This window comes from Pristiophorus japonicus, chromosome 8 (assembly GCF_044704955.1).
Source record: "Pristiophorus japonicus isolate sPriJap1 chromosome 8, sPriJap1.hap1, whole genome shotgun sequence".
In the NCBI taxonomy this organism is placed as follows: domain Eukaryota; kingdom Metazoa; phylum Chordata; class Chondrichthyes; family Pristiophoridae; genus Pristiophorus; species Pristiophorus japonicus.
This window is the reverse complement of record NC_091984.1, coordinates 84548589-84573461: the sequence shown is the minus strand read 5'-3', so window position 1 is coordinate 84573461 and position 24873 is coordinate 84548589. Positions and strand designations below refer to the sequence as shown.

The window sequence follows — 24873 nt, the reverse complement described above, 5'->3', positions numbered from 1 at the left end:
GAACAAAGTCACCCCAAGGGAATACCAGATTGTGGCAAGCCCTTCGACTGTGTTCAATGGCCTGAACCCAGAACATAAAATCTTCACGGTACTCGACATAGCAAACGGGTTCTGGGCCATACCTCTGGAGGAGGAGTCACAGAAGAAGTTTACCTTCACTATAAAGGGGAGACAATATACGTGGACAAGGGTGCCCCAGGGGTTTCGCAATAGCCCGGGAATATTTCACCGGGCATTGTCAGGGATCTTGGAACCCCTGGACAATATTCTTATCGCCTCAGGTACTGAGGCACAACACCTGATGGCCCTAACTACAGTACTAGGGGCCTTACAGCACTCTGGGCTGAAGGCTAACCCTAGGAAAGCCCAGGTCGGAAGAAGGGAGGTTACATACTTGGGATACATAGTATCCCAAGGGAACAGGCAGATGCCCGCTGATAGGAAGGAGGCTATTAGAACTATGCCTAGACCAGGGACAGTGAGAGGGGTTCGACAGATATTGGGGCTATTTAATTATTGCCGGAACTTTATTCCAGAATATGCAGAAATGGCCCAGCCAATACAAGATCTAGCGAAAGGAGGTAAACCATCCCAGGAGCCTGTAGACTGGGGCCGCCCACAAGAGGCGGCATTCACACAGCTTAAACACGCCCTTATGAGCGTACCCGTCTTGGGGTTGCCGGATCAGAATAGGCCCTTCCACCTGTATATGTACAATAGTGAGACCCACTACAATGCAGTGGTAACCCAGGAACACGGGGATAGACAAAGACCCGTCGCATACTACTCCACGAAACAAGGAGCAGTGGCCGCGGGCCTATCTCGATGTGTCGCAGCCCTTGATTGTGCGGCATGGGCCGTGAGGGTTAGCGAGCCTATCATAATGACCGGGCAGATTATCCTGCATACACCACATACCCTTGTGGAACTGCTCAACACTGGGAGACTAAGGACGATATCAGGCGCACGACGCGCCAATTGGGAAGCAATGCTTTTGCCCCCAAATGGCGCCTTGACTATCAAAGGATAGCGGGAATAATCCCGCAAGCTGGATAATCACCGAAGGCAAGGAGCACCAGTGTGACCCCACGGGGAGCGAGGAAGAAGGGAGCCAGATTAGGGAAACCCCGCTCGAAAGGGCAGATATGGATCCCGTCGATACATAAACGGAACCGCTCGGACAGGGTGGGCAGTCGTGGACAACAATGGGCAAGACAGGGGAAAGGGTGCCCTAGAAGGAAATCTATCGGCTCAGGTAACGGAATTGGTAGCCCTTACCAAGGCATTGAAACTAGCAGCAGGAAAAAGGGTCAACATATACACTGATAGCCGGGACGCCTTCGGAGTGGTGCACGACTACATGACTGCTTGGAGGAGGCGGGGATACGTGACTTCAGGAGGGGGACCCATTAGGCATGAAGAGATAGTCAAGGGATTGGTAGAAGCTTCCCTCCTCCCTCAGGAATGTGCAGTAATAAAAATTAAAGCGCACTCAAAAATCATAGACAGGCACCAGCAGGGAAATGCATGGGCAGACGAAACTGCCAGACAGGCAGCTGAAGCAGACAGGACCCCGATTGGCTCATGTGTCACCCAAACAGAAGAAATAAACATACTCAAGGTACAGGGAGAATCCACCCCGCAAGAAATAAAAGGATGGGAACAGAACGGAGCAAGAAAGGGGGCGGATGGAGTGTGGAGGAGAGATGACAACGTGGTGGCCCTGGAATGTCTCCGACAGAATCTATTGGGTCTCTACCATGGGTACACCCACACTGGTAGGACTGGCATGATAAACTCCATGTCACGACGTTGGTGGTGGGAAGGAATGGGGAGAGACGTAGAAAACTATTGTAGGAGGTGTATAACATGCGCAAACACAACCCGGGAAAAAGGATAAAGATCCGACTGGGACACCAACCTCGCCCAAAGGAACCCTGGGAAGCCCTACAAATAGATTTTACCGGGCCACTGCCCAGCCAGAGGGGAAAAATGTACTGCCTGGTAGTAATAGATCAATTTACAAAGTGGGTAGAAGCCTTTGCTACCAGGAATTGCACCGCCGATACAGTGGCTAAAATCTTGGTTGAGGAAATAATACCCAGGTGGGGGATGCCACTGCAGTTGGACTCAGATCAAGGTACACATTTTACGGGGAAAGTCATGAAACAAGCCTGTGCCCTGCTGGGGATTAAACAAAAATTCCACATCCCGTACCATCCGGAATCGTCCGGATTGGTAGAGCAGATGAATAGGACCCTAAAAACTGCATTGGCCAAGGCAATCGAGGAGACCGGGAAGGGGTGGGTGGAGTTACTTCCACGAATCCTAATGAAATTAAGAGCCACCCCGAACCGAACCACCGGACTGACCCCCTTTGAGCTAATGACAGGCAGAGCTAGGAGATTGCCAGAAGTATTAGTATCTGGGAGTGAGGACGTGGGACCCTACAAGGACAAGATACGGAGGTTCGTCATGGAGCTATGTAAACAGCTGCATGGATTACGAGCGCAAGCTAGGGACCAACAAGCCATTAGAGATTTAGAAAGGGATACGAAGGAACAAAGGGTTCAGGTACCCACCATAGGGAGCCAGGTCATGGTGAGGTTGAATCCCGAGAGACCCGGACTCTCACCAAAATGGGCCGGTCCCCACCAAGTGATCATGATCAGCGACACATGCGCTTGCATAGATATGGGGGGTATTGGTAGATGGAAGCACTGGACCCAGTTGAAATGATTTGGATCTTAACCGACCGGTGAACACCGGAAACGTTGTGTTTTACAGGATCCTATTCCTCCTTGGAGCCAGGACATCATCCGACGAAGGAAGCTACAGACCCAAGGCCTATACTATAGAACATCTGAAACTATTAACTGTGATTCGAGAGCCTTAGTGGTGGTAGCCGGTACAACAGTAGATTTAAATTGTAGCATTGGACTAACGGGCATAACTCAATTCAACCCAGATGACAATCGACATTGGGGATGGACCAATAACCAGGGCATAACAGTAATAGTAAACGAGACCACAGTGTGCTTCGTGCTAGAGAAGAAACGGGGAAGTTGTACTCACAGGGAGGCGGCACAAATAAGGTGCACGCCTGTCTTTGCCCAATTCCACCAGATAAACGGATGTATGCTGAGTATCACTCCTCTTGAACACGACCTGGAGACCATCGCTGCCCCGCAAGGGAACGGAGAGTGGTGCGTGACCATTAAGACCAGGGGAGGAGTCACCCCGTGTCCTCATTAGTCCTAACTTCTGCTTCAGACCGAAGGGTGAAATAGACATAGACGGATATCATATTCATCCCGAGGCAACGGAAATCATCCACGGAACAATCACGGATACCCTCAGAGAAGGGTACAAAGAGGCGGTATGGGAACCGCAAGGCAAACAGATACCGGAATTAAATGAGAAACAATTACGTCTGGTGCAAGGAATCCAAAATCAAAGACGACAGTATATCCGGCTGATGGAAGAAATAGACAACTTACAGAGAGACACTAACGCAATGCTGGCTGATCAGCCCTGGTACTCAAAGCTGTGAGACATTGGACTTGATATTCAAATTCACCCATGGATAAGAATAATATCACACGTACTTGTAGTAATACAGGGCCTTGTTCTGTTGGTCATGATTGGATTAACATGTGCAAGAATAAAACAGGCCAAACGACACGTCAGGGCACGCACTATGATTAAGGCCATAAGGGATGAAAATTTAAGCAGTCCGACTGGAAGGACTTACCTTATATAACTCTGTGGGAAGGTTTCAGGGGGTCCCGAAGCTTGGGAGATGGCCACCCAGGTGAAGGAACCTATCTGGAACTCGTCTACAGGGAGATAGTTGTCGGGAATTATGGCCAGCTTGGCGTATAGCCAAGGACCAAAAGGGGGGGAATTGTAAGAGAAATTTGGCATTAGGGGTACCAGCGGGACAAGGGTTAAAGTGCTGGTTCCTGCATAAGGAGGTAAAGGCTTTTCTTCTCACACCTTGTATCTCTTCTCACGCCTTGTACATTCCAGCTCCAAGGCTCCAGAAGGTACTGTTATGGGTTGGGATACCAGATAGTATTCCAACATGGAATGTCAATAGGAGAGAACCTAAACAGACTGCTGATGGTCACGAGATCATGGCCTGTCAGTCAGAGCTCATGACCTGTCAATCCGGAGTAGTACTGATAAGGTAGTCCAATTAGGGAAGTCGCGCTGATAAGGTAGTCCAATTAGAGATCTAGGGAGGTCTTGTCCAGGAACAGAGGGGTTTTTGAAATGTATAAAAGTTGTAAGATTGTGCTGTTCGGGGAGCATCCCCACTCACAGGCGGCTGTGATGCGGGTTGTTCCCGGACGTTCGTAATAAAGATCGTTATACTTTGCCATCCGTCTCTGTCTGCTAACTTCGAGAATTGCTACGTGGACTGGGGCGAGCGTCAACCCTCTATCAGTGGGCCCGCTCGTGGGAAAAGAAGCCTTCCCTCTCTCCCCCAACATGGATGGTGGAAAATTAAGGCCATAATTAACTTTACAATATAAATAAAAATTAAAAATTGCAAATGAAGGGACATGAACACGTCTGTTCTTTCCACAGGTGCTGACACACCTGTTGAATGTTTGCAGCATTTTCTGTTTCTGTATCAATTTTGCAATTTAAAACTGGTGCAATGATCGTAAAACAAAGCAGCATATGTATTTGACCCCTCACTAGCTGGACAAGCAGGTACCAGGACATCTCTCAAATGACATGGTGAGCAACATAACTCAGCATAAAATGCGTGACTACATTGCTAGCATCCCCCTGACCATAGTACGAATGCATTGAATGGCGGTGACACCATTTGGAGAGCTGGAGCTTCAGCTGTTTCCCTTTCTGCAACCCAATCATTGAGCCCTGGATATGTGAGCACATGCATGTTCTCATACCTGGCCTTCAGATAATTCCTTCCAGCAGCTGCCATCTCAAATATCAGTGTCCTGATCAGCTGTACAATGGGCATTTGCTTTCAGCATGTTTGAAGGACCCACCTAGGGCAGCTTGTGCCTGGTCAGCCACCTTGATATTCTAGATGTCGAAGTCCAATGATGTATACTAGATTTACTCATCACCAACTGATTCATCCAGGTCCTCGTGGAGCGCTTTAGCCAAATGATTTCCCCTCCAAGGAACTCAGTGACAGACCAGCATAGGCCAGAGCACTCCTACCATACAACCATTCCCTTTTATTTGCCACTGAACCACCTGAAAGTTTTGTCTTGGATCTAGCACGAGCCAGAGGAAACCCTTCTGAACCACAAATGGGAACTGGTGGACACATGCCATATACAAAAGATTAATTTGTATTAGGATCTTGCTGTCACTAAAGAAAATTGGCAAAGACCAAGTGCCCTTTGCCTTCTCTGTGTGATTCCAGGCGACTCCCTTCTGTGTGATTCCAGGTGACTTTGACTCAGCTGAAACTGGCATCCATCAAGACCCCCAGCTAATAATATAAAACAACACATTATTATCCAATCAATACCATGAAGGACCCCTTTTAAGCCATGCCAGGCAATAATATCTCACTTGCCAAGTACCCACTACCACTGGTTAGCCCAATGTTCAAGATATTGACTAGAACACACTAGATCCCTAGGTAATCCTGCCAGCAAAGTAGCATCTGTGAAAAGGAGTGCTGCAACATTTTCAGAAAAGTCTGGAACAACAACTCTGAGGATGTTCCATACAACACCATCCATCACATCTTTGATGAAAATATCGAATAGGATTGCAACACTGAAAAACTTGCTTCACTCCTCTTCTGAGAGAGATAGGTACAATGGGGGAAAAATTGGCCAAAGTTCTGGTTGGGGCGGTAATTTTGAGAGAAATTTTAGCGACCAGCAAGCTGGGTTGCCAAATTGTGGCAAACTGGGCGTTTTCACCTCAGGAGTGAGGGGGTGCGGCAAATGAGGCGCTAATGGCCTCAGCTAGGCATTGCAGGGGCACTATTCAGTCACTTGCCTAATTTCAGCTGAGTTCTACTTATCAATCAGCCTTCAATCCTTAACTCCAGCTCCATCAGGCTCTTAAAGGGGTGGTCATTTGAACCTGCTGATACTCGTTTTCAGCATTGCTCAACTCATTCACTGATCTGTGGAGTCCAGGAAGGAGCTGAAATGGCTGCTGCAAATCTCCCTTCAAGGGAGAGGGCCACCAGATTCAGTGATGTGGCTTTGGAGACATTGGTGGGGGCACTAAAAACCAGGAAGGCCTCCCTCTTCCTGCCTCGGGAAGGCGACCATCGCCGCAGGTGTTCTATGCCATGTGGCAAGAGGTGGCCCGGGAGGTATCGTGAAGCACAGAGGTGCAGAGAAGCCTGACCCAGTGCCGCAGGAAATTCAACAACCAATGTCGGGTGGTCAAAGTGAGTACAAGCTTCCACGCCTCCTCCATACCAACCTCTCAACCTTTGTCTGCGCACACTGTGCAAACCAGCAATTCCACACCACTCAACCACCAAGCATCTGCAGATACTCACATTCACATCCTCATCTCACGCCTTGCCTACATTTACAGCTATTCAGCCAAGGCAGGCATATCTTCCACATACATTGCTGGACTTTTACTCACACCAGTTCCTTTCTTTTGCAGGCAAAGATGGCACATAACAGACGGGAGCAGCAGAGGACTCAAGGAGGGGAACCTGACCTGCAACCCCTCTCCTTCATTGAGGAGCGAGTACTGTGGCTCATGGACCTGCAGGCGGTGGGCGCCGTGGCCGGCGCAGACGTCGACCCCGCTAGGGGCATTAATGGTATCTTTATCCCCTCTCCTTCTCTCATACCACCTCCCCCTCTCCCCACATCAGAATGCTTCATCACTGTCCAATCCCCCTCCTTCTCTCATACCACTGTTTCCCCCGTCCCTCCAGAATGCTTTATCACTTTCCAGTTCTGCATACTTTCTGTATTCCTTGCTCCATTCTTTGCCCCACTTCCCTCACCTTAATAGGAGTCTTGTGCCATTTATACTTTCAGATAACCAGGCAGAAGCTGTGCAGCCTGCACCCAAGCTCCCTCCCCATCAGATTCTGGAGGAGCAGGAGGAGCCGAGCACTGCGTCATTGCATCTCTCACCCACAGGCACCAGCTCAGAGACTGGCACTGTGCGTTCCTTAGTGGTTACCTTAGTAGAGGGATCTGCACTGGGGCCTAGTGGGCTGCAACAAGACCAAGAAGAAAGGTAACCTCAGGAGCCATCTCCCCGGAGGGCGAGTTCGCGCGCGAGTTCTGCTCCACAGGACTCAGATGAGGACCTCGATGGGGAGGCGTTCACACAACAGGTGATGGTCATGCACTCTGACATTATAGGTGCAATAGCAAAGGTGTCCAACAGCCTCTCGGCAGTGGTAAGGAGTGTGGAGGAGTCCACCTCCAGCATTGCAGAGCGCTCTGTGCACACCATGAAGCCGATCATTGCCAGTCTGCAGACAATGGTGGACTCCGAGTGACCATGCGGATTCTGATCTCATAGGCTGGGTGCTCTTTGCCTTTCCGGCATTGTTCATAAGTTTATATGTAACCTTTAGGGCTGCTGACCAAGGGCCATGCAGCTTTGTCGGCCGGCGCGGACACGATGGGTGGAAATGGCCTGTGCTTCCATTGCAGCACGGTCTATTACAAGGGGGCATAGTTTTAATGTGGTTGGTGGAAGGTTTAGAGGGGATTTGAGAGGGGTCTTCTTTACTCAGAGGGTTGTAAGGATATGGAACTTGCTGCCTGGAAGAGTGATGGATGCAGAAACCCTCACCATTTTTAAGAGATACTGAAACATGCTACACTCCACCCCAACCGGAGCCATGTGATCTCCTGGGAGAGGTAAAAACCAGATAAAAACCCAGGCCAATTTAGGGGAAAAAAAAATCTGGGAAAATTCCTCTCCGACCCATGCAGGCAATCAAAACTAGTCCAGATCATCACCCTGGCGATATTCTATTCCCTGCAGTACTTGCCATTATATCTGCGTCGTCCAACAAAAGGTCATCCAGCCTAATCTCAATTACTAGCTCTCGGTCCGTAACCCTGCAGGTTACTGCACTTTTAAGTAGCTTTGTCGACCGGTGCGGACACGATGGGTGGAAATGGCCTCCTTCTGCGCTGTAAATTTCTATGTTTCTACAGGCGGAAGCAACGCAACATCTCAGTGCTGTAATGCAGACAATGATTGGTGGCATGGATGCTCAGACTGCTCTCACACAGACTCAGCTGGATGCCATGCGTGCTCTGACTGCTGCCATCACCGCTGGATCCATCACAGTCCACTAGGGATCTCACGATGTCGCAGCAGCCCACCAAACTGTGCTCCAGCAGATTGGTGGGGATGCTGAGGTGCTGTCCCAAGGTGTGGCAGTGGGTCAGTGGAGCATGAACCTGCTGTTCTCTCAAGATGATGGCATTCCTGACCCCACCACTCCGCCATTGCACTTGTTGCTGCCCGTCTCCCAGCCAACCCAGACTGCCACCGCCCAGCCTGAGGTGGTACAGCCAGCAGCCGGGCCTTCCAGGCCCAGAGCTGGTTGAGGGCAACCTGCAAGGCCATCTGTAGTCTCTGGCACTGATATATAGCAGCCTTCCACCAGCCATGCTGCAGCCACAGGAGACACACTGCGGAAGAGCACTAGATTAGTTAGAACAAAGAGGGGATATAAGGAAATGCACAAGTTTATACATTATGTAACCCTTTGTTGTTATGATATAAATTTAGATTGGAATGTTTAATCATTGCTGTTGTCTCTCATTTCAGTTTTGGGGCTTTGCAGTGGAAGGGAAATTGGATGTGATCATGAGGATGGAGGCATTGTGTGGCTGCTGCCAGGATAGTGGGCATTGACTGTGAATATTCTGCGTGTGTGGTCGCACACCAATTGTACATTCATTGAGTGGTAGCCGTTGCGCTTACAGAAAATCTCAGGATCGTGATGTGGTGTCTGCAAAGAGACGTGGATGCAGTCAATGGCGCCCTGCACCATGGGGAAGCCCGTTATCCTGACAAAGCTGCATATACGCTTGTGCTGCTTCTCTCTGCTCATGGGGAAGGAGATGATGTCCCTCCTCCTACTGTACAGAGCATCGGTGACCTCGTGGATGGAGCAATGGATGTCAAACTGGGAGATTTGGAGATGTCCCCTGTTGCTCCCTGGAAAGATCCATTGGCATAGAAATTGAATGTGATGGTGACCTTGACTGCCTTTGAGAGAGCCGTCCTCACCCTAATCTGAGGCTCGAGGTCTGGTTGCAGAAGATTGCAGAGCTCTGTGACTACATCCTTGCTGAAAATGCAGCCTTCGCACACACTGCTCCTCAGAGAAATTGATTTAGGAGAACTGCTGCCAGATTAACTAGGGAGAGTAAGGCCTCCTGTTGCAAGCCCTGTGACGGCGCCTTCATCTGGCCACATTTTGCTGTGCTTCTCCCTGGCCTGCTGCCTGTGCTTCACTCTGACCTGCTGCCTCTTCTCCCTGTCCTGCTGTCTGTGCCTTGCTCCCTGGGCCTCTCCGTCTTGGTCTTTACCTTTCTCTCTTCCTCTCTCTATGCCTTTCTCTCTAATAGTCTCTCTGCCTTTGTCTTCGCATAAGCATCCTCTGATGGTGATGTCGGAGCAGCAGGTCAAGTGCCAGCACAGCCCCCATTGAGTGAGTGAAAGATTGTAACTTCAAATTTGCCCCGAGTTAGACAGGGGAATAGTTAGGAAGCAGAAGACTCCTTGAAGTAAAAATCGCTGCGATCCGTCCACTGGCCACTCTGCCTATGTGTTGGAAAGCAGAAAAAAATAATGGCTAGCAGAATTTTTTTTCCCCCCAAGATGACGCCTTTAAATAGCGCTGCTCCAGCCAGTTCCCAACTGCAACTCAACAGCTGAAGCTGTCGTTGTCATCGTCAGGTGGTCAGTGAGGTTGCGCAGGGCAGTAACGGGGTGATGTGCATGACAATGACATAGCGCCTCTGCAAAACCCCTGCCTAATTCCGTGGGGAACAATTTTTGCGCCGCTTCCGGGCAAAAACAATTTTGCGCCCCATTAGCACCCCCCAGAGGCAAAAACGGTCAACGCTAAAAGGGGCAATTTCGTTCCCAATAAGTCTCCTGTCTACTTGGAGCTGAGCAGACATCCTGGTTAAAATTCAAGATTTGGTCCAGTTCTCTAGCTTTTAGTTTCATCATGAGAGCCACATGAATCACTTGGTTGAAAGCCTTATGAAAGGCGAAAAAAAGCAGTGTAAGTGGGGTTCACCTGAACTTTACAGCATTGTGAACTCTTGTATAAAGCCACAACCTGTCCTACACATTCCTTACAATACCCAAACTCTGTTCCTTTCTAACTGCTCCACTACTCTCAATACATCTGATATCATGCTATAATGACTTGAAAAATTACCGTAAGAACAAAGCAGTGAGATTTCTCACCAGTTTTCAGGCTCCCTAGGGTCCCCATCTTATGGCTAGAGATCACAATTATGCGCAGACTACTACAAGTATACATATCTCAAAAAATCCTATGCACCAACCTCCACAGGGCAACACCAAGGTGAATTAACGGTTGCTGGCGCTGTTCTCAACGACCATTGCCATTCCTCCCCCTTGCCTGGAAAGCTTTCAGAAATCTGACAAACAACAACCATACTGGTTGCCCTACCATTAGATAGGTGGTACAGTGCAGAGTCCACTTTTTCACATTCATTAAGACCTTCAATCTGTGCAGCACACTCTACTAATTATCCAACCTTCATGCAGATGGGTCCTAACTACTGCCTGTTGGGTCAAACGCAAACTCTGTATAACGTTCACTCCAGACTCCAAGGATGCCCTCATGCGTCTGTTGGAGAACACTAGACTTGTCAGACATTGGCACTAAATCCTTTTTGTTTAAACCAGTAGTGACAGACTTTAACCACAGGAAAATCAACCTATGATTGTCTTTGCATAATTAGCACCCTTAGGAACAAACACAACCTACTAAACTTGTTTAAGCAACCCTCAGCCTCATGGAGTGCTGCATCATAATCCATCACTGCAGCAGCTCTTGATTGCTCCAAAGAGACATCAAATACAACTTTATGGGCCTTCTTTCACTTTGCAGCTCTCCTTTACAGGACCCTCTGACTGGATGAGCAGCTAGCAAGGTCGATCAACAGTTTGATTCTGACTTCAGTTGGTAAGGCAAGGAAATTATTGGCCACATTAGTTGCCATTGAGTTCATCCTATTGGCTATCACACAAATCCAGGCTATACAGCATTTAAGTAGCACAAAAGACATTGGTCTTGAAGTTGCGGTCGGTATGACGACGCACTCTGAGTGCGCCGTCATACCGCTGTTGAAATTGACCGCAATTTCGGAATTTGCACATGTGCTAATTCCCGAACTTGCGATCTGTCAAGTTCGACTGCGCATCGCCTTCGCTGCAAATTTCATCTACCCATTCAAATCAATGTGCTGGCAAAATGTTGGGCTAATTGCCCACCTACTGCGCTTTAATTACCATGAAAGTTTTTACGTCTGGTGCAAACAGGCGCATGAGCTTGTTGCACAGTATAAAGCCGGGTTGGGGGGGGCGGTGGGGGGGAAGAAATGAGGAAATTGTATTAGTTGGTGGTTGCTGACTGACCCAGAGTATTTCCAGCATTTTCTGATTCAAAATTTACTGGCCAGTCACAAAGATCTTTCCATGTGTCAAAATCTTTCCCAATGAGATTTAGAACACAGTAAACACCAGCAATGGGCACTCTATAGATTGGATATATTGGTTTAAAGGCAAAGTTGTGTACCGATTATGTCTCAACATATTACAGTTTTTAAAAAAAACTACTGATTTGTAGAAACCTTTTTGAACTGGGGTTTGCTACTGTATGGGCACAATTGAAATAATGGAGCTTCTAATCTAATACTGTGTAGGTAAGAATCATATCTAACAAATGCATTATTATTTATACAGTGATGAAAGATGCTTGATCAAATGTATATCTGACATAACTAAAATATATATACCTACTTTTTTAAATCCCTTCAACAAACACTTCTAATTAAGAGTGGCTATTAAATGCTATGTAAATAAAGCCAGTAGCAGACTTGTGTCTTCTATTGACATATATTTAAAATATTGTTTTAGCAATCTCCACTGTTTTCTGAATGGCGAATCGCCCCATGTGATCCCAGCTTCGCATATGTACAACAGTACATGCCTGGGATCCGTGGGCCACTACGCTGCGCACAACTCTGCAGCATTTGAAAACAACTTTTCAAAGGGGGGTTCGCACGAGGCAAGTGTGGATTTTGTTCAAATGTTGAACGTATACTCCTTAGCTATGCCGCCAACCACGAATTTAGGGCCATTTTAGCACTGACTTGAATGGTAACAGATAAAATGATAAAACAATATTTTTCCCAAATGAAACAGGAAAGTGACTTCAGATAAAACTCGGTGTGTCCCAAGGTCCACCCTGTTACAATACAAATCCATTATTTCTAGAGTACAAGGACTTGTAGTTCACAAACTTTGCTAGCTGTAACTAAGTTAAGAGTGGCTTTCAATGGCAGAGAAGTCTAACGGACCACAAATTTTGCTTAATTAAATAAAATAAAGTTGTTGGTCTTCAAAAATCTAAATACAAATTAATCATACAGTAACTGCAATATGAACTCAAATAGAGCTAGGTTTTAACCCAATGTTGAACAAATGGTGGAGATACTCAAATATGTAGGAAATCACGAGAGACAGGAAAGGAGTAACTAACTTTGTAGAACACCATTGCACAATCTTTTTTCATGTTGTGTTATGAACCTTATTAGTGGATGCCATGCAGAACAAATCATAGTACAACAATTCTGGACTTTGACAAATGGGAGGCTCAGTAGTAGATTTTCTATGCTGGAGAGCCCAAAGTACAGTTGAACCTATGACATGTGGATTGTTGATGGTTTATTCGAGACTGGCAGAATGGTTCTACTTTGGAGTTAGATATTCCTGAAGACTTGATTTTGAGGCCTTGGGTGACTAAAAGAAATAAGTACCTCGGCAGTAGTACAATACTTAGCATGGAAAAGGACTGGGTGGGAAGAGGAGAGAAAGAACCCCAGATATGAAGCCCAAGAAACTTTGGAAAGTTTTAAAAATGGAATTTCATGGAAACATCACATCAGAAAAAAGCCCGTCTTGCTTGGGGTCGGAAGTATAATACATGTAGAAACTGAACCATTTCTCAGCCAAGTGTTTAAAGTACAGAAATGGGAAGACAGACAAACAATATCTATATAATATAACTGAAGCTTACATTCTCCTCTTAAGGTTGTTGGATCTGTAAAAAAACTAATAAATTAACAAGTTATACATGAACATATGCCAACAGGAAATTGATGGATGATCTAATTGAGGTGTTTAAAATGATAGTGGCAGAAAACTTCAGGATTTTAACACTTCACTGTTCATGTTCAACAAAAAATAAATGAAACCATTGTGGAATAGAAGAGTGAATGTTAAAAACCTCAAGAACAAGTACAGCATTGAGTTCCAAATAGTGTCAAATGAATTCTAAAGATTAGCGACATTCAACATTTGCAATGTGTGACAGTGAATCAAAAGATTATAATGAATGGTGCACCAAAGCTCACAAAACAATATGTAGTGCCTATTTATTAGGATGTTCTCAGAGGAAATGATGTTAGAAGTTATTCTGTACCACCAAATGATCTATACAAGCAGCTTTAAGCCACACAGCATTTATCATCCAGAAAGACCCTGAGTGAAAATAAGGTGTCCCGAAGTGGATGGAAGAAACTATTTCATATGCTCTGATTATTATTCTGATTTCTTTGAAATAGACAGATTGTCTGATGAAAATGAGAAAAAAAAATCATAGCAAAGATAAAAGAATATTGTGCATGCGTTATCTTCCTTCGAATTCCACAACAAATAATATTTCTGAAGTTTTAGGGTCTTTGAGTGGCCTACAGTGGTCCTTTTGAGAGCTGCTGATTAGACAGCTTAACATTCAGACATTCATTTACCTGACTTGGGAGGGAGTTGCTGACGGCCCCTTTACAGAACCTACAATCTGATATGGTAACCCACAACCTCTATAGTCCAGTTTCATTGGGTGGGGGAGACATATGTCTAGTAGAATCCCACAAAATGATGTGGGAATATTTTGGCCAGGAGTTGCTCTGTTTTTTTTGGAGTAACTTGGTTTTTCTGGCGTAACTTAAAAATCCCCAATTTCCCCAATCAATTTGCACCAGTGTAACTGAGTTAGTTACGATTTTTTTTTGTTTCGTTTTTTTTCTCAAAAGGGAGTGTTACCAGCCATCTACGCCTGTTCTGCCCATTTAGGCAACTTTGGCCAGCTAATAGTTACTCCAAATCTACTTAGGCCAGTGTTTGTGGCCACTTCAGAAAACCCTTGCGGAGAGTTAAAGAAATCAGCGCAGGTAGGTACATTGGAGGCCATTCGGCCTGGGATAGGAGCGGGAAGCGGAGAGGACCTGTCTGCACCTAAACCACCAAGCCTTACAAACCACTAAACCTTGCAAACAAAAAGTAATAAGAATTCAATAAGAAATAAAAAATTGAAATAAGTCCTACCTTCATCTTCAAACTCAGCCCGGGAAGGCAGCGGGCCAGCCAGTACGGGAGGCCACTCGGCTCGAGCTAGGGGCGGGCGGGTGAGTAGGAGAACTGATAGAAATCATCGGCAGACAGGAGCACTATCAGTTCTCCTACTCGCCCGCCCGCTCCTAGCTCTGGCCAAGTGGCCTCCCGATGTGATTTCTAAGAGAACGATTGCACCGGGAGGCCACTCAGCCAGTGCTAGGGGCAGGCGGGCAGGAGAATTGATGATTTCTATCAGTTCTCCTGCCCGCCCCTAGCCTTGGCTGTGTGGCCTCCAGGTGCGATCGATCTCTTAGAAATCGCACCGGGTGGCCACATGGCCTGGGCTAAGGGCGGAACGACAACGCACCGGGAGGCCACTCGGCCTGGGTTAGGGGCGGTAATGATTCAACTGGCCGGCATCGGGTCCCACAAAGCGGCTGCAGCAAGCACATGGAGAGGCTGGGTGCGAGGAGCTACTGCGCATGCGTGGACACTCCACTGCGCATGTGCAGACGTCCCGGCACAGTTTTCGCCGCAGAATGCTGGCTCCACCCCCGACTCGACTGACCATGCTGCGTGACTACAGGGAAGAGGCCGGACAGCGGCCAAAGTGGAACGAAATTTTTCGGCGCATTTTGGAATGGAGAAAAGCAGTGCAACTCCGGTAAGTGCGCCAAAAAACAGGCTGGGTCAAAATTGAGGCCACTAGTCGGAGCTTGTGCATTACAAGCTCCAACTACTCTTAGCGGATTAAGGAGTCTGGGGCTGAAATGGGTGCAGGAGCCTCAAAAAAAAGTGGGACCAATTTAGTACTGGCTCGAATGCCTGCGTAGAATGGATGCGGGCCCCTTTAATACTAAATTAGTTATTACTGTGTCTGTTTTACAGATACATCAATGTTGAATTTAGGCCCATGTTTTCCATGAATGAGATAGGACCTGAGATAGTTCTCACAGAAAGCCTGTTCAGTTAAAAATGACTAGTTCTTCAACAGCAATGTACATAACAATTCACCTCTTCCAAAGTAAAAATGGACGGACAATTCTATTGCTCTCATTAAGATCGCAACACAGTGCCACGAAGAATATAGCAATATTATGAATCATGCTGTTCTTTAACTATTTGGACAGCTTTGTTCTGTGAATCAATGCATATTAGTAACTACTTTAGGCTTGGACAAACAATTTCACATATGGCCCTCACAATCAGGTAAAATAGAAGTTTTTCGTCCTATCTATCTCAGCTGGATTTGAACCCAGGTTCCAAAGGTAAAAGAAGCCAGTTTACTCTTTGTGCAGTAATAAAACAAAAATCAGTGGCTGACTTATCTATCTCTTCAGCTGATGGAAAGACTTGAGGTATGTTGTTCTATAGAGTAAAACCATTCCATTTTCAAACTATGTGACATTTGTTCAATTAATTTACAGTACTGTACTTGGCAAGACTAGTACAACATCAGAACTTCATGCTTATTGCTTTCATATTAATACAATGCACCAACCAATCAGAATAATCCATTCTATGCAGAACTTAATAACCTTTTGTACTGTTTCCAGTGTCTCTGGGTTGATCTTTGTAATGTAGTTGGTTTCAGTGCAGGCATAGTAATCCTCTCCAATGGGATACACATTTACTAGAGCATTATCAGTGATTTCTATACCTTCGAAATAGGAAAAAAACCTGAAAGAGAGAAATAGCAAGTTCAAAAAATCAACTGTCAAAGGAAAACATCAGAGTTAGAAGATTCTGGATTAAGCTCTATTTATCTCAGGAATGCCCTGTTGCAAGGACGATGCTCTGGCTGTATGTGGAGAATTCCGTTCTGCCCTGTCGGCAGGAGCCACTGAGCGTGAACTCAAGATAAGTAGCCTTTTAGCTTAGGTTTGAATTTTTGTTTTCTTTTCATTTCAAATAGATGGTGGTAGCATAGTGGTGATATTGAACTAGTAATCCAGAGATAAAAGTTCAAATCCCACCACGGCAGCTGGGGAATTCAATTAAATAAATCTGGAAAAAAGCTAGCATCAGTAATGTTGACCATGAAACGACCGGATTTTCGTAAAAACCCATCTGGTTCACTAATGTCCTTTAGGGAAGGAAATCTGCCGTCCTTACCCAGTCTGACCTATATGTGACGCCTGATCCACAGCAATGTGGATGAATTTTAACTGCTCTCTGAAATGGCCTAGCAAACCCTTCGGTTGTATACCATCTTCTCAAGGGCAATTAGGGATGGGCAATAAATGCTGGCCTTGCCAACGATGCCCAGATCACGTGAATGAATACATTTAAAAACATCACATTTCATTAGACACAGAATTAATTTCAAGAACAAATAAATATTCTTATTTAAATGGCAACAAAATTATTTTCATAACCTGGAGAAGATGTTCTTGCATGGGTCAGGGTAGCCAAAAGTGCCAAATTCAGTGATCACAACGCGTTTCTCAGTCATTGCCCTTACATAAGCATCAGTTTGAACAAACCTACAAGGAGTAAAAAAAATCGCTGTTGAAGCCTAAATACTTACAATTTATCAAATCATGTAACGGGTAAGAACACACATGCAATAGTCTATAAATTACTGTTAATGATATTAATGAACAAATGATTAACATATGATAATCTTGTGTGTTATTCTAATGCTTTAAATGGACTAACAACTCATCAAAACAGCGGACACAGGAATGTCATGTGAACATAAGAATAAAAACATAAGAACTAGGTTCAGGAGTAGGCCATGCGGCGCTTCAAGCCTGCTCTGTCATTCAATAAGATCATGACTGATCTTCTACCTCAACACTTTCCCGCCCGATCCCCATATCCCATGATTCCCTTAGGGTCAAAAAATCTATCTAACTCAGAATGTAATGTTTGTGCACTAACAATAACAAAAACTTGCATTTATATCATACTTTTAACGTAGAAAAACATTTCAAGAGGTATAAGGAAAATAATGGAACCGAAGCCAAAGAATGAGATTTTGGGAGACGTGACCAAAAGCTTGGTCAAAGAGGTGGGATTTAAAGAGAGCCTTAAAAGAGATGGATGTGGAGAGACAAAGTGTGTTCGGGAAGAATTTCCAGAGAGTGGGACCTAGTTCACTGATGTCATCCATGCTGGGATGGGGGGGGGGTTGCACAAGAGGTTGGTGTCAGAGGAATAAAAAATGTGTGTGTGTGGGGGTGGGGGTGGGGGTGGGGTGGGAGGTTGTAACACTGGAGGAGGTTGCAGAAATATGGAGAAGCGAGACCATGGAAAGTTTTAAACACAAGAACTTAAAAATCTGAGGCACTGGGAGACCAGGAGGAATTGCAGGTCAGAAAAGACAGGAGTAATGGGCGAGCAGAACTTAGTATAGGATAGGATATGGGTAGCAGAGTTTTGGATACATTGACATTTAAGAAGGAGAGGATGGGAAATTGGCCAGGAGAGCTTTGAAGTAATTGAGTCTAATGACAAAGGCATGGTTGAAGGCCTCTTCAGATGAAGTAGGGTTGGAGGGAGGAGATACTACAGGAGGTGGAAGTAAATTGTCTTTGCGATAGAAAGGATTTGGAGTTGGAAGTTCAGCTATGAGTCAAATAGAATGTTGAGGTTGCAAATAGTGTAGTTCTTCTCAAGATGTCACTTAGGGAGTTGTCGGGATCTGGAATGCTCTACCTGAAAAGATGGTGGAAGCCGATTCCATAAATAATTTTAAAAGGGAATTGGACAGGTACTTGAGCATGAGGAACTTATAAGGTTCCGGAAACAAAGTGGGGACGTAGGACTAAGCATGACCGTTCTTTCAAAGAGCCAGCACAGGCTTGACGGACCGAATGGGCTCCTTCTGTGTTGCAAGTTTCTAGGATTCTATGTGGGGTTTGTGGCAGTGACGATGGCTTCAGTCTACTTAATGTTTAGCTGGAGGAAGTTGTGGCTCATGCAAGACTGGATGAAGCAACAATTAGAAGCAGTGGAAAGATAGAGGTGTGGAGAGGTAGATCTGCATGTCATCAGCATACATCTGGAAGCTGACCCTATGTTTGCAGATAATGTCATCAAGGGGCATGATGTAATGAGGAAGAAGAGAGGGCCAGGGATGCATCCTTGGGGGAATCCCAAGGTGATGGTGCAGGATTGGGAAGATAAGCCATTGTTAGAGATGCTACTAGCTACAATCTAATACACAAAAATGGAGCCAAACAAGGGCCGATACACTGAGCTGGATAAATGGATATGAGGATGATGAAGTGGTTAACCATGTCAAAGGCTGTATAGAAGAGGATGAGGAGGGATAATGCACCATGGTCACAATCACAGACAATGTCATTCGTGATTTTGATTAGGGTCATTTTAGTACTATGGGAGGGTCAGTAACCTGATGGAGAGATTCAAACATGGAGTTGGGGAAAGATGGGCATAGATCTAGGAGATAATACATATTCAACAACTTGAGAGGAAAGGGATGCTGGCGATGGTATGGTAGTTTACAAGGAGAGGAGGTGGAGGGTGGGTTTTTTGAGGTGATGCCAGCAATTTTGAAAGGGAGGGGATTTGTGGCTGAAGTGATGGATCCATTTACAATGTCAGCTAACATGGGGATCAAGAAGGGAAGATGGATGAATAGGAGTTTAGTGAAAATGGGATCCAGGGAATAGGAGGTGGGTCTCATGGACAAGCTGAGCTTGGAAAGGGCATAGGAGAGGAGAATAACAGCCAGTAAAGCTTGATCTAATCAGATCTGGAGCTGGATAGCTAAACCAGTTGTGCTCCAGGTTCATTCAAGTTTGTGCCCTATGGAGTTGAGTGTGTGAAGATGGGCTCTGTACCAAGAACAACAGGGATGGTTGACAATGAAGATTTTCTTGAGGCCACAGAAGGCAGAATTGAGGGATTGGATCAAGAAAATTAATAGCTCGAGGTATTGTGGAAAATGGACGGCCACAGGCTTGGCAGTTTAGAGTTTAGAGCGCAATTGTAAGCAACTTGGGGGAGTTTTTATTTTCCGAGGGAAGGATATAGAAGGAAGTGGACATGAAAGAGGGTAGGGATTTGGGTGGTGAGGGATACAAGGAAGTGGTCAAAGATAGCCTTGTTTTCAAGACCATGGGAGATGACATGGTTGAAGGGGTTTTTGTGATTATGAGTAGAAGAGTTAAAATGAAGCGATGGGTTTTGGGAGAATAGGTGGGAAGTGAATTTGGAGAAGAGAGGCAAGTAACTTGAGATTAAGATTTCAATCAGCCAGGATGAGGAGTTAATTTGCGAAGAAGCTGAGGTAAGAAAGTAGGGAAGATATTTTGGGTGGAAACTCAGGGTGGGGCTTGGACGGCAGTAGACAACAAGGATTTTGGAGAGATGAGAAGGGTGGAACGGAGTGGGGTGCTCAAAAGGGAAACTGCCAGAGGAGTAGGATGATTGTCCAAGATGTGAGTCAGTGATAAATGTTGCATTGCCACTGCAGCAGTTTGAGCAAGGCAGGTGGTGGAAACTATAACCAGAGGCAATAGGAGGCGTCAGGAAAGGACAAGGCATCAACACCCGTGAGCCAAGTTTCAGTCAAAACCGGGATGTCAATTGTCAATATGATCATCTACAACAAGGGACTTGTTAGAGTGGGCAGACATTCTGGAGAGAATTTGTGGTTGGGGTGGTGATTATTGATCTGCTGGCAGATCCATGTGGGTAGTAGTGTATTCTAGGCTCGTAACACAAAGAGAAATGAGAAAAAAAAGTAAAGAAATATCAACCATCAATGTCAGATCACTCCTCCCAGAACTTTTAGCCATTTATTGTCCTTGTAAGATTTCAGTATATTAGATATATTGGGTTACAAGCTTACTCACAACTCAAGAATGTTAAGGATGCTTTGCTAGGCAAAATACCTTCAAGGCAGGCTGATAATATCAGGATTCCCCTCTTCTCCCAAGATCGTACTTAACTGTGGAAGATACTCTAGGTGGAGAAGGCCAGCAAAGGACTAAACATTCTCTCAAAAAATTAGCAGGCACGTTCAAGTAAGAGATGGTTCTGTGACTGAACTCATGACTATCTGGTACAGATAGGGGTAGGCTACAGCCAGCGCTACTGGTGCACCCCATTAAAAATAAATTCCCAGATTATTTTCTAAAGGTGCTGATTCTTGCTGAGGCAAGATTCCATGGATGCCAGCAGACCTCCATTACCTCACTCAAATAGTTGCTCATGTATTTCCCAAACTTGATCATGGACAGCATCACAGCGGAGCCCGATATCATTCTCTTTTAAAATACAGATGCACTTTTCAGCAGTGGTCACTGGATAAACAGTCAGAAGCAGGAGGATCTAGGCAGATTTTTTCTTCCTCTCCCTGCCCTGTGGTATCACCCTAAATATTTCCTGGCTGAGGTCAGCCAGCACAGCAGAGAATTCTAATCAAACCCCAAAAGGAGACTTCAGGAAAATTATGAAGGGTGAGGTTTTCCTTAATTGGTTAAGAATGACAGTGATATTGAGTCTGGTGCCATCTGAAAGGAAATAAAGTAACTTTGTTCTAAAGGTTAGGTCATAATTAAATCTTTATGTTTAAAAAAAAATAAAGTCCATGTTTTTGCAATATTTGATAGTCTTATGTCCTTCCTTAAGATTTGCTAATATCTACTGCAGGATAATTCTTTCTAAAATGCTGTTTTGGGAGGTACTCAAAATCGGAAAATATGAATTGCATAAGTTGTACAATACCGTCTGTAATAGGTGACTTCTCCATTCTTGAAATCAAACTTGTGAAGGAGAGCTTGTCCGTCAAATAGATGATAGAATGGCTCTGAGCCTACCTCAAATAACCCAGGGCCACATCGTAGCAGACTACCCTTTAACCATGAAGGAATTGCACCTAGATGGTCAGAAAAATTGGTGTGAATTAATCAACATGTAATTTGCTGGCCTACATGGTTTTATTAGACATTATTTGACCACTAAGCATATATATATACACAACTTGCATTTAAAGTGCCAGTTTGGCTCAGTGATAGCACTCACACCTATGTGCCAGAAGGCCATTTTTTCAACCCTCATTCCTATCCTTATAGCACATAACCTAGGCCGACAGGTTAGAATTGTGCAGAGGAGTGCCTCAGTGTTGAAATATGTTGTCTTTTGCATATAATGATAAACCAAGTTTTTGTCTAGTTAGGTGAGTGTAGAACATTTCATGGTACTATTGAAACGACAAGGAATTCTACCAATGTTTTTGTCAACATATATCCCTCCACCAAAACCAGCATTATTTTATTTACCATTTGTGGTATCTTTGCTGTGTACCAATTGGGTGTCACATTTGTCTCATAATAATAATGATTATACTTGGCTGTGAAGCATTTTACAACAGAAAAAACACTATGTAATGCTAATTATTTTTTTTCTTTCTCTAAAGCAACAATACCTAGATTAAATAGTTGGTAAAACCAGAATATCCAAAGGACAAGGATATCCAAGAACCATAGAATACAAATAGCACAAGATCAGGAAATATGCAAACCTCATGAGATTGCATAAATTTCCCAATGGTAACAAATGCATAGCATTTGGGAAAAGTTTCTAAATAATGCTTTGCCTGCATTTCATGCTTCTCCAGGTTGCACGGTGCCAGACTGATCCATATTTCCTTGCACGCTCCCTATCACCAGCCTAGCATCTTTCTCAACAGAACGGAATTCCAAAAGTCCAGTTTCCAAGCAGCAGTCATGATTCTTTTATTCTGTGACAGTTCTCTGTGCTGCTGTTTTTCCAACCAGACAGTCGGGTTACAGGCTGGCTACTGGGTTACAAGGTATATCCCCTTCAAAATTGGCTCATGACTCCTATTAGGAAGCCAAGCACAGCCACGTCGACACCAGAAACGTCTTCGAGCAGATAGTTGATGTGCTCAAGCAACCCTTCCGCTGCCTGAAGCATTGGGAGGAGCCTTGCACTACAACACTGAGCGGGAATCCAGATTTGTAGTCCTCTGCTGCATTCCCTCTAACATTGCCATCATGAGGGACCAGCCCTTACCACCACCTGGGGAACATGAAGTGAAGCAGGGGGAGGTGGAAAAGCATGGAGGAGGAGGAAGAGCAAAAGAGCACCGGCCAACCTTGTCCCGAACTGCCAGTTCATCAAAGAATACTTCACTAGAACCATCTCCAATACACAAACAGTCCCGCAATCCTGATCACCACTGTCTTTGCAATCACCATCCAACGTGTTTCCCCAGTGGTTACAGGTTGGGAGTTGGAAAGCATCTGAGCTTCCAATGAGAACACTTCAGATGGCCATGGTGAGTGACCTCGAGCAGCTGTGCGCCTCGAGAACGTAGCTGCAGATGATAGCATCTTAGTGTGGACGGGGGCAGGCTGGCCCAGCTGGCTGTGTAGCAATAACAAGGACACTGGGCAGTAAGCATCCCAAGTGAGGTCAGCAGGTGCCTCTCCCATAGAGCCAAGGCCACTCTCCTAGGTCTGCACCTCAGCACTCCTGCTGCTCTGCGCTAAAACAGAGTGCAGGAGTGATGTGATACTCTGGAAGCCCCTGGCCCTCAAAGCCAAGCTGACAGTCACCTGAACTTCCATGGAAGGCATCACAGCTGTCAGTAGAGACACCATCACACTGGTGCCACTGTTGTGTTAATTGAGATGACTACTCAGTCCATGTTGGACAGAATGGTCCCCTGCTCTGTGCGAAGTCTTGATGCAAATTGGAGCCGAACTCCTCCATAGTCTGAGCCATTGTCTGTAAGCTCGTTGGCAGGCTGCCCAGTGTGCCTAACATTTCCCAGTGTATGTCCATCAACTTTCTTCAGTAGCCTCATCTCTCAGTCTGCATCAGAATCTTCTGCAGCAGACCAAGTATGCCATGTCGTTCTACGGCGAGCTGGCACCTGTGGTATCCTATCCCCTTGTCCTAGCTCCTGCACACTTCGTGCTGGTGATTCTTCACACAATGACACGTTCTCTAGCCAAGCCTCTAAATTACACATCATGTCAGTATCTGAGCTGGTGCTTGCTAGAGTCAGATTGTGTGACGCTGCATCTTCAAGAAGGCTAGTTTCCTCGTCTTGAAGTGTCATAGGTATCTTCGCATTTTCAGCACCTGAAATGAAAGAGACGGACAAGGGTCAGCTTTTGGTTTGAAGAGAGAGCAGGGAAAAAAGTGGCTGGTAAAAGCATCTGCAGTTTGGAATGCAGAGTGTGTATGGTGAGATAGAAGTAATAAGGGGAAACATAGAAAATAGGTGCAGGAGTAGGCCATTCAATGAGTTCATGGCTGAACATGCAACTTCAGTACCCCATTCCTGCTTTCTCGCCATACCCCTTGATCCCCCCAGTAGTAAGGACTACATCCAACTCCTTTTTGAATATATTTAGTGAATTGGCCTCAACAACTTTCTGTGGTAGAGAATTCCACAGGTTCACCACTCTCTGGGTGAAGAAGTTTCTCCTCATCTCAGTTCTAAATGGCTTACCCCTTATCCTTAGGCTGTGACCCCTGGTTCTGAACTTCCCCAACATTGGGAACATTCTTCCTGCATCTAACCTGTCTAAACCCGTCAGAATTTTAAACGTTTCTATGACATACCCTCTCATTCGTCTGAACTCCAGTGAATACAAGCCCAGTTGATCCAGTCTTTCTTGATAGGTCAGTCTCGCCAGCCCGGGAATCAGTCTGGTGAACCTTCGCTGCACTCCCTCAATAGCAAGATCGTTCCTCCTCAAGTTAGGAGACCAAAACTGTACACGTGTGGCCTCACCAAGGCCCTGTACAACAGTAACACCTCCCTACCCCTGTACTCAAATCCCCTCGCTATGAAGGCCAACGTATCATTTGCTTTCTTAACCACCCGCTGTACCTGCATGCCAACCTTCAATGACTGATGTACCATGACAAGGTGTGAAGAAACCCTGCGTGACATCTCCTCCAGCATTGCCACCCCCCATGGCCACGGCTCTCCCCCTGCCTGTGATGACCAGCACTTTTTCTTCCATTAGAGAGAGGGTGCGCAGGTGGACTCGGCTTCCTCCGATGGCAGCCTTCTGGCACAGTTGTGGGTAACATAGAAAATAGGTGCAGGAGTAGGCCATTCGGCCCTTCGAGCCTGCACCACCATTCAATATCATAGCTGATCATTCACCTCAGTGCACCTTTCCTGCTTTCTCTCCATAACCCTTGACCCCCTTAGCTGTAAGGGCCATATCTAACTCCCTCTTGAATATATCCAATGAACTGGCATCAACAACTCTCTGCGGC

At 45.6% G+C, this 24873-nt stretch overlaps 1 protein-coding gene across 1 annotated transcript in view; it reads right to left on the bottom strand.

Moving 5' to 3' along the window:
• The window catches only part of LOC139268603 (retinoid isomerohydrolase-like), a 51328-nt gene that overhangs the window by 16972 nt on the left and 9483 nt on the right, over positions 1-24873 (bottom strand). The window contains exons 2-4 of the mRNA XM_070886989.1: positions 21331-21481; positions 17004-17111; positions 16164-16305 (exon numbers count right to left, since the gene is read on the bottom strand). Coding sequence (XP_070743090.1) covers positions 16164-16305; positions 17004-17080 — 219 coding nt within the window. The 5' untranslated portion in view covers positions 17081-17111; positions 21331-21481. The remainder of the gene's footprint in view (positions 1-16163; positions 16306-17003; positions 17112-21330; positions 21482-24873) is intronic.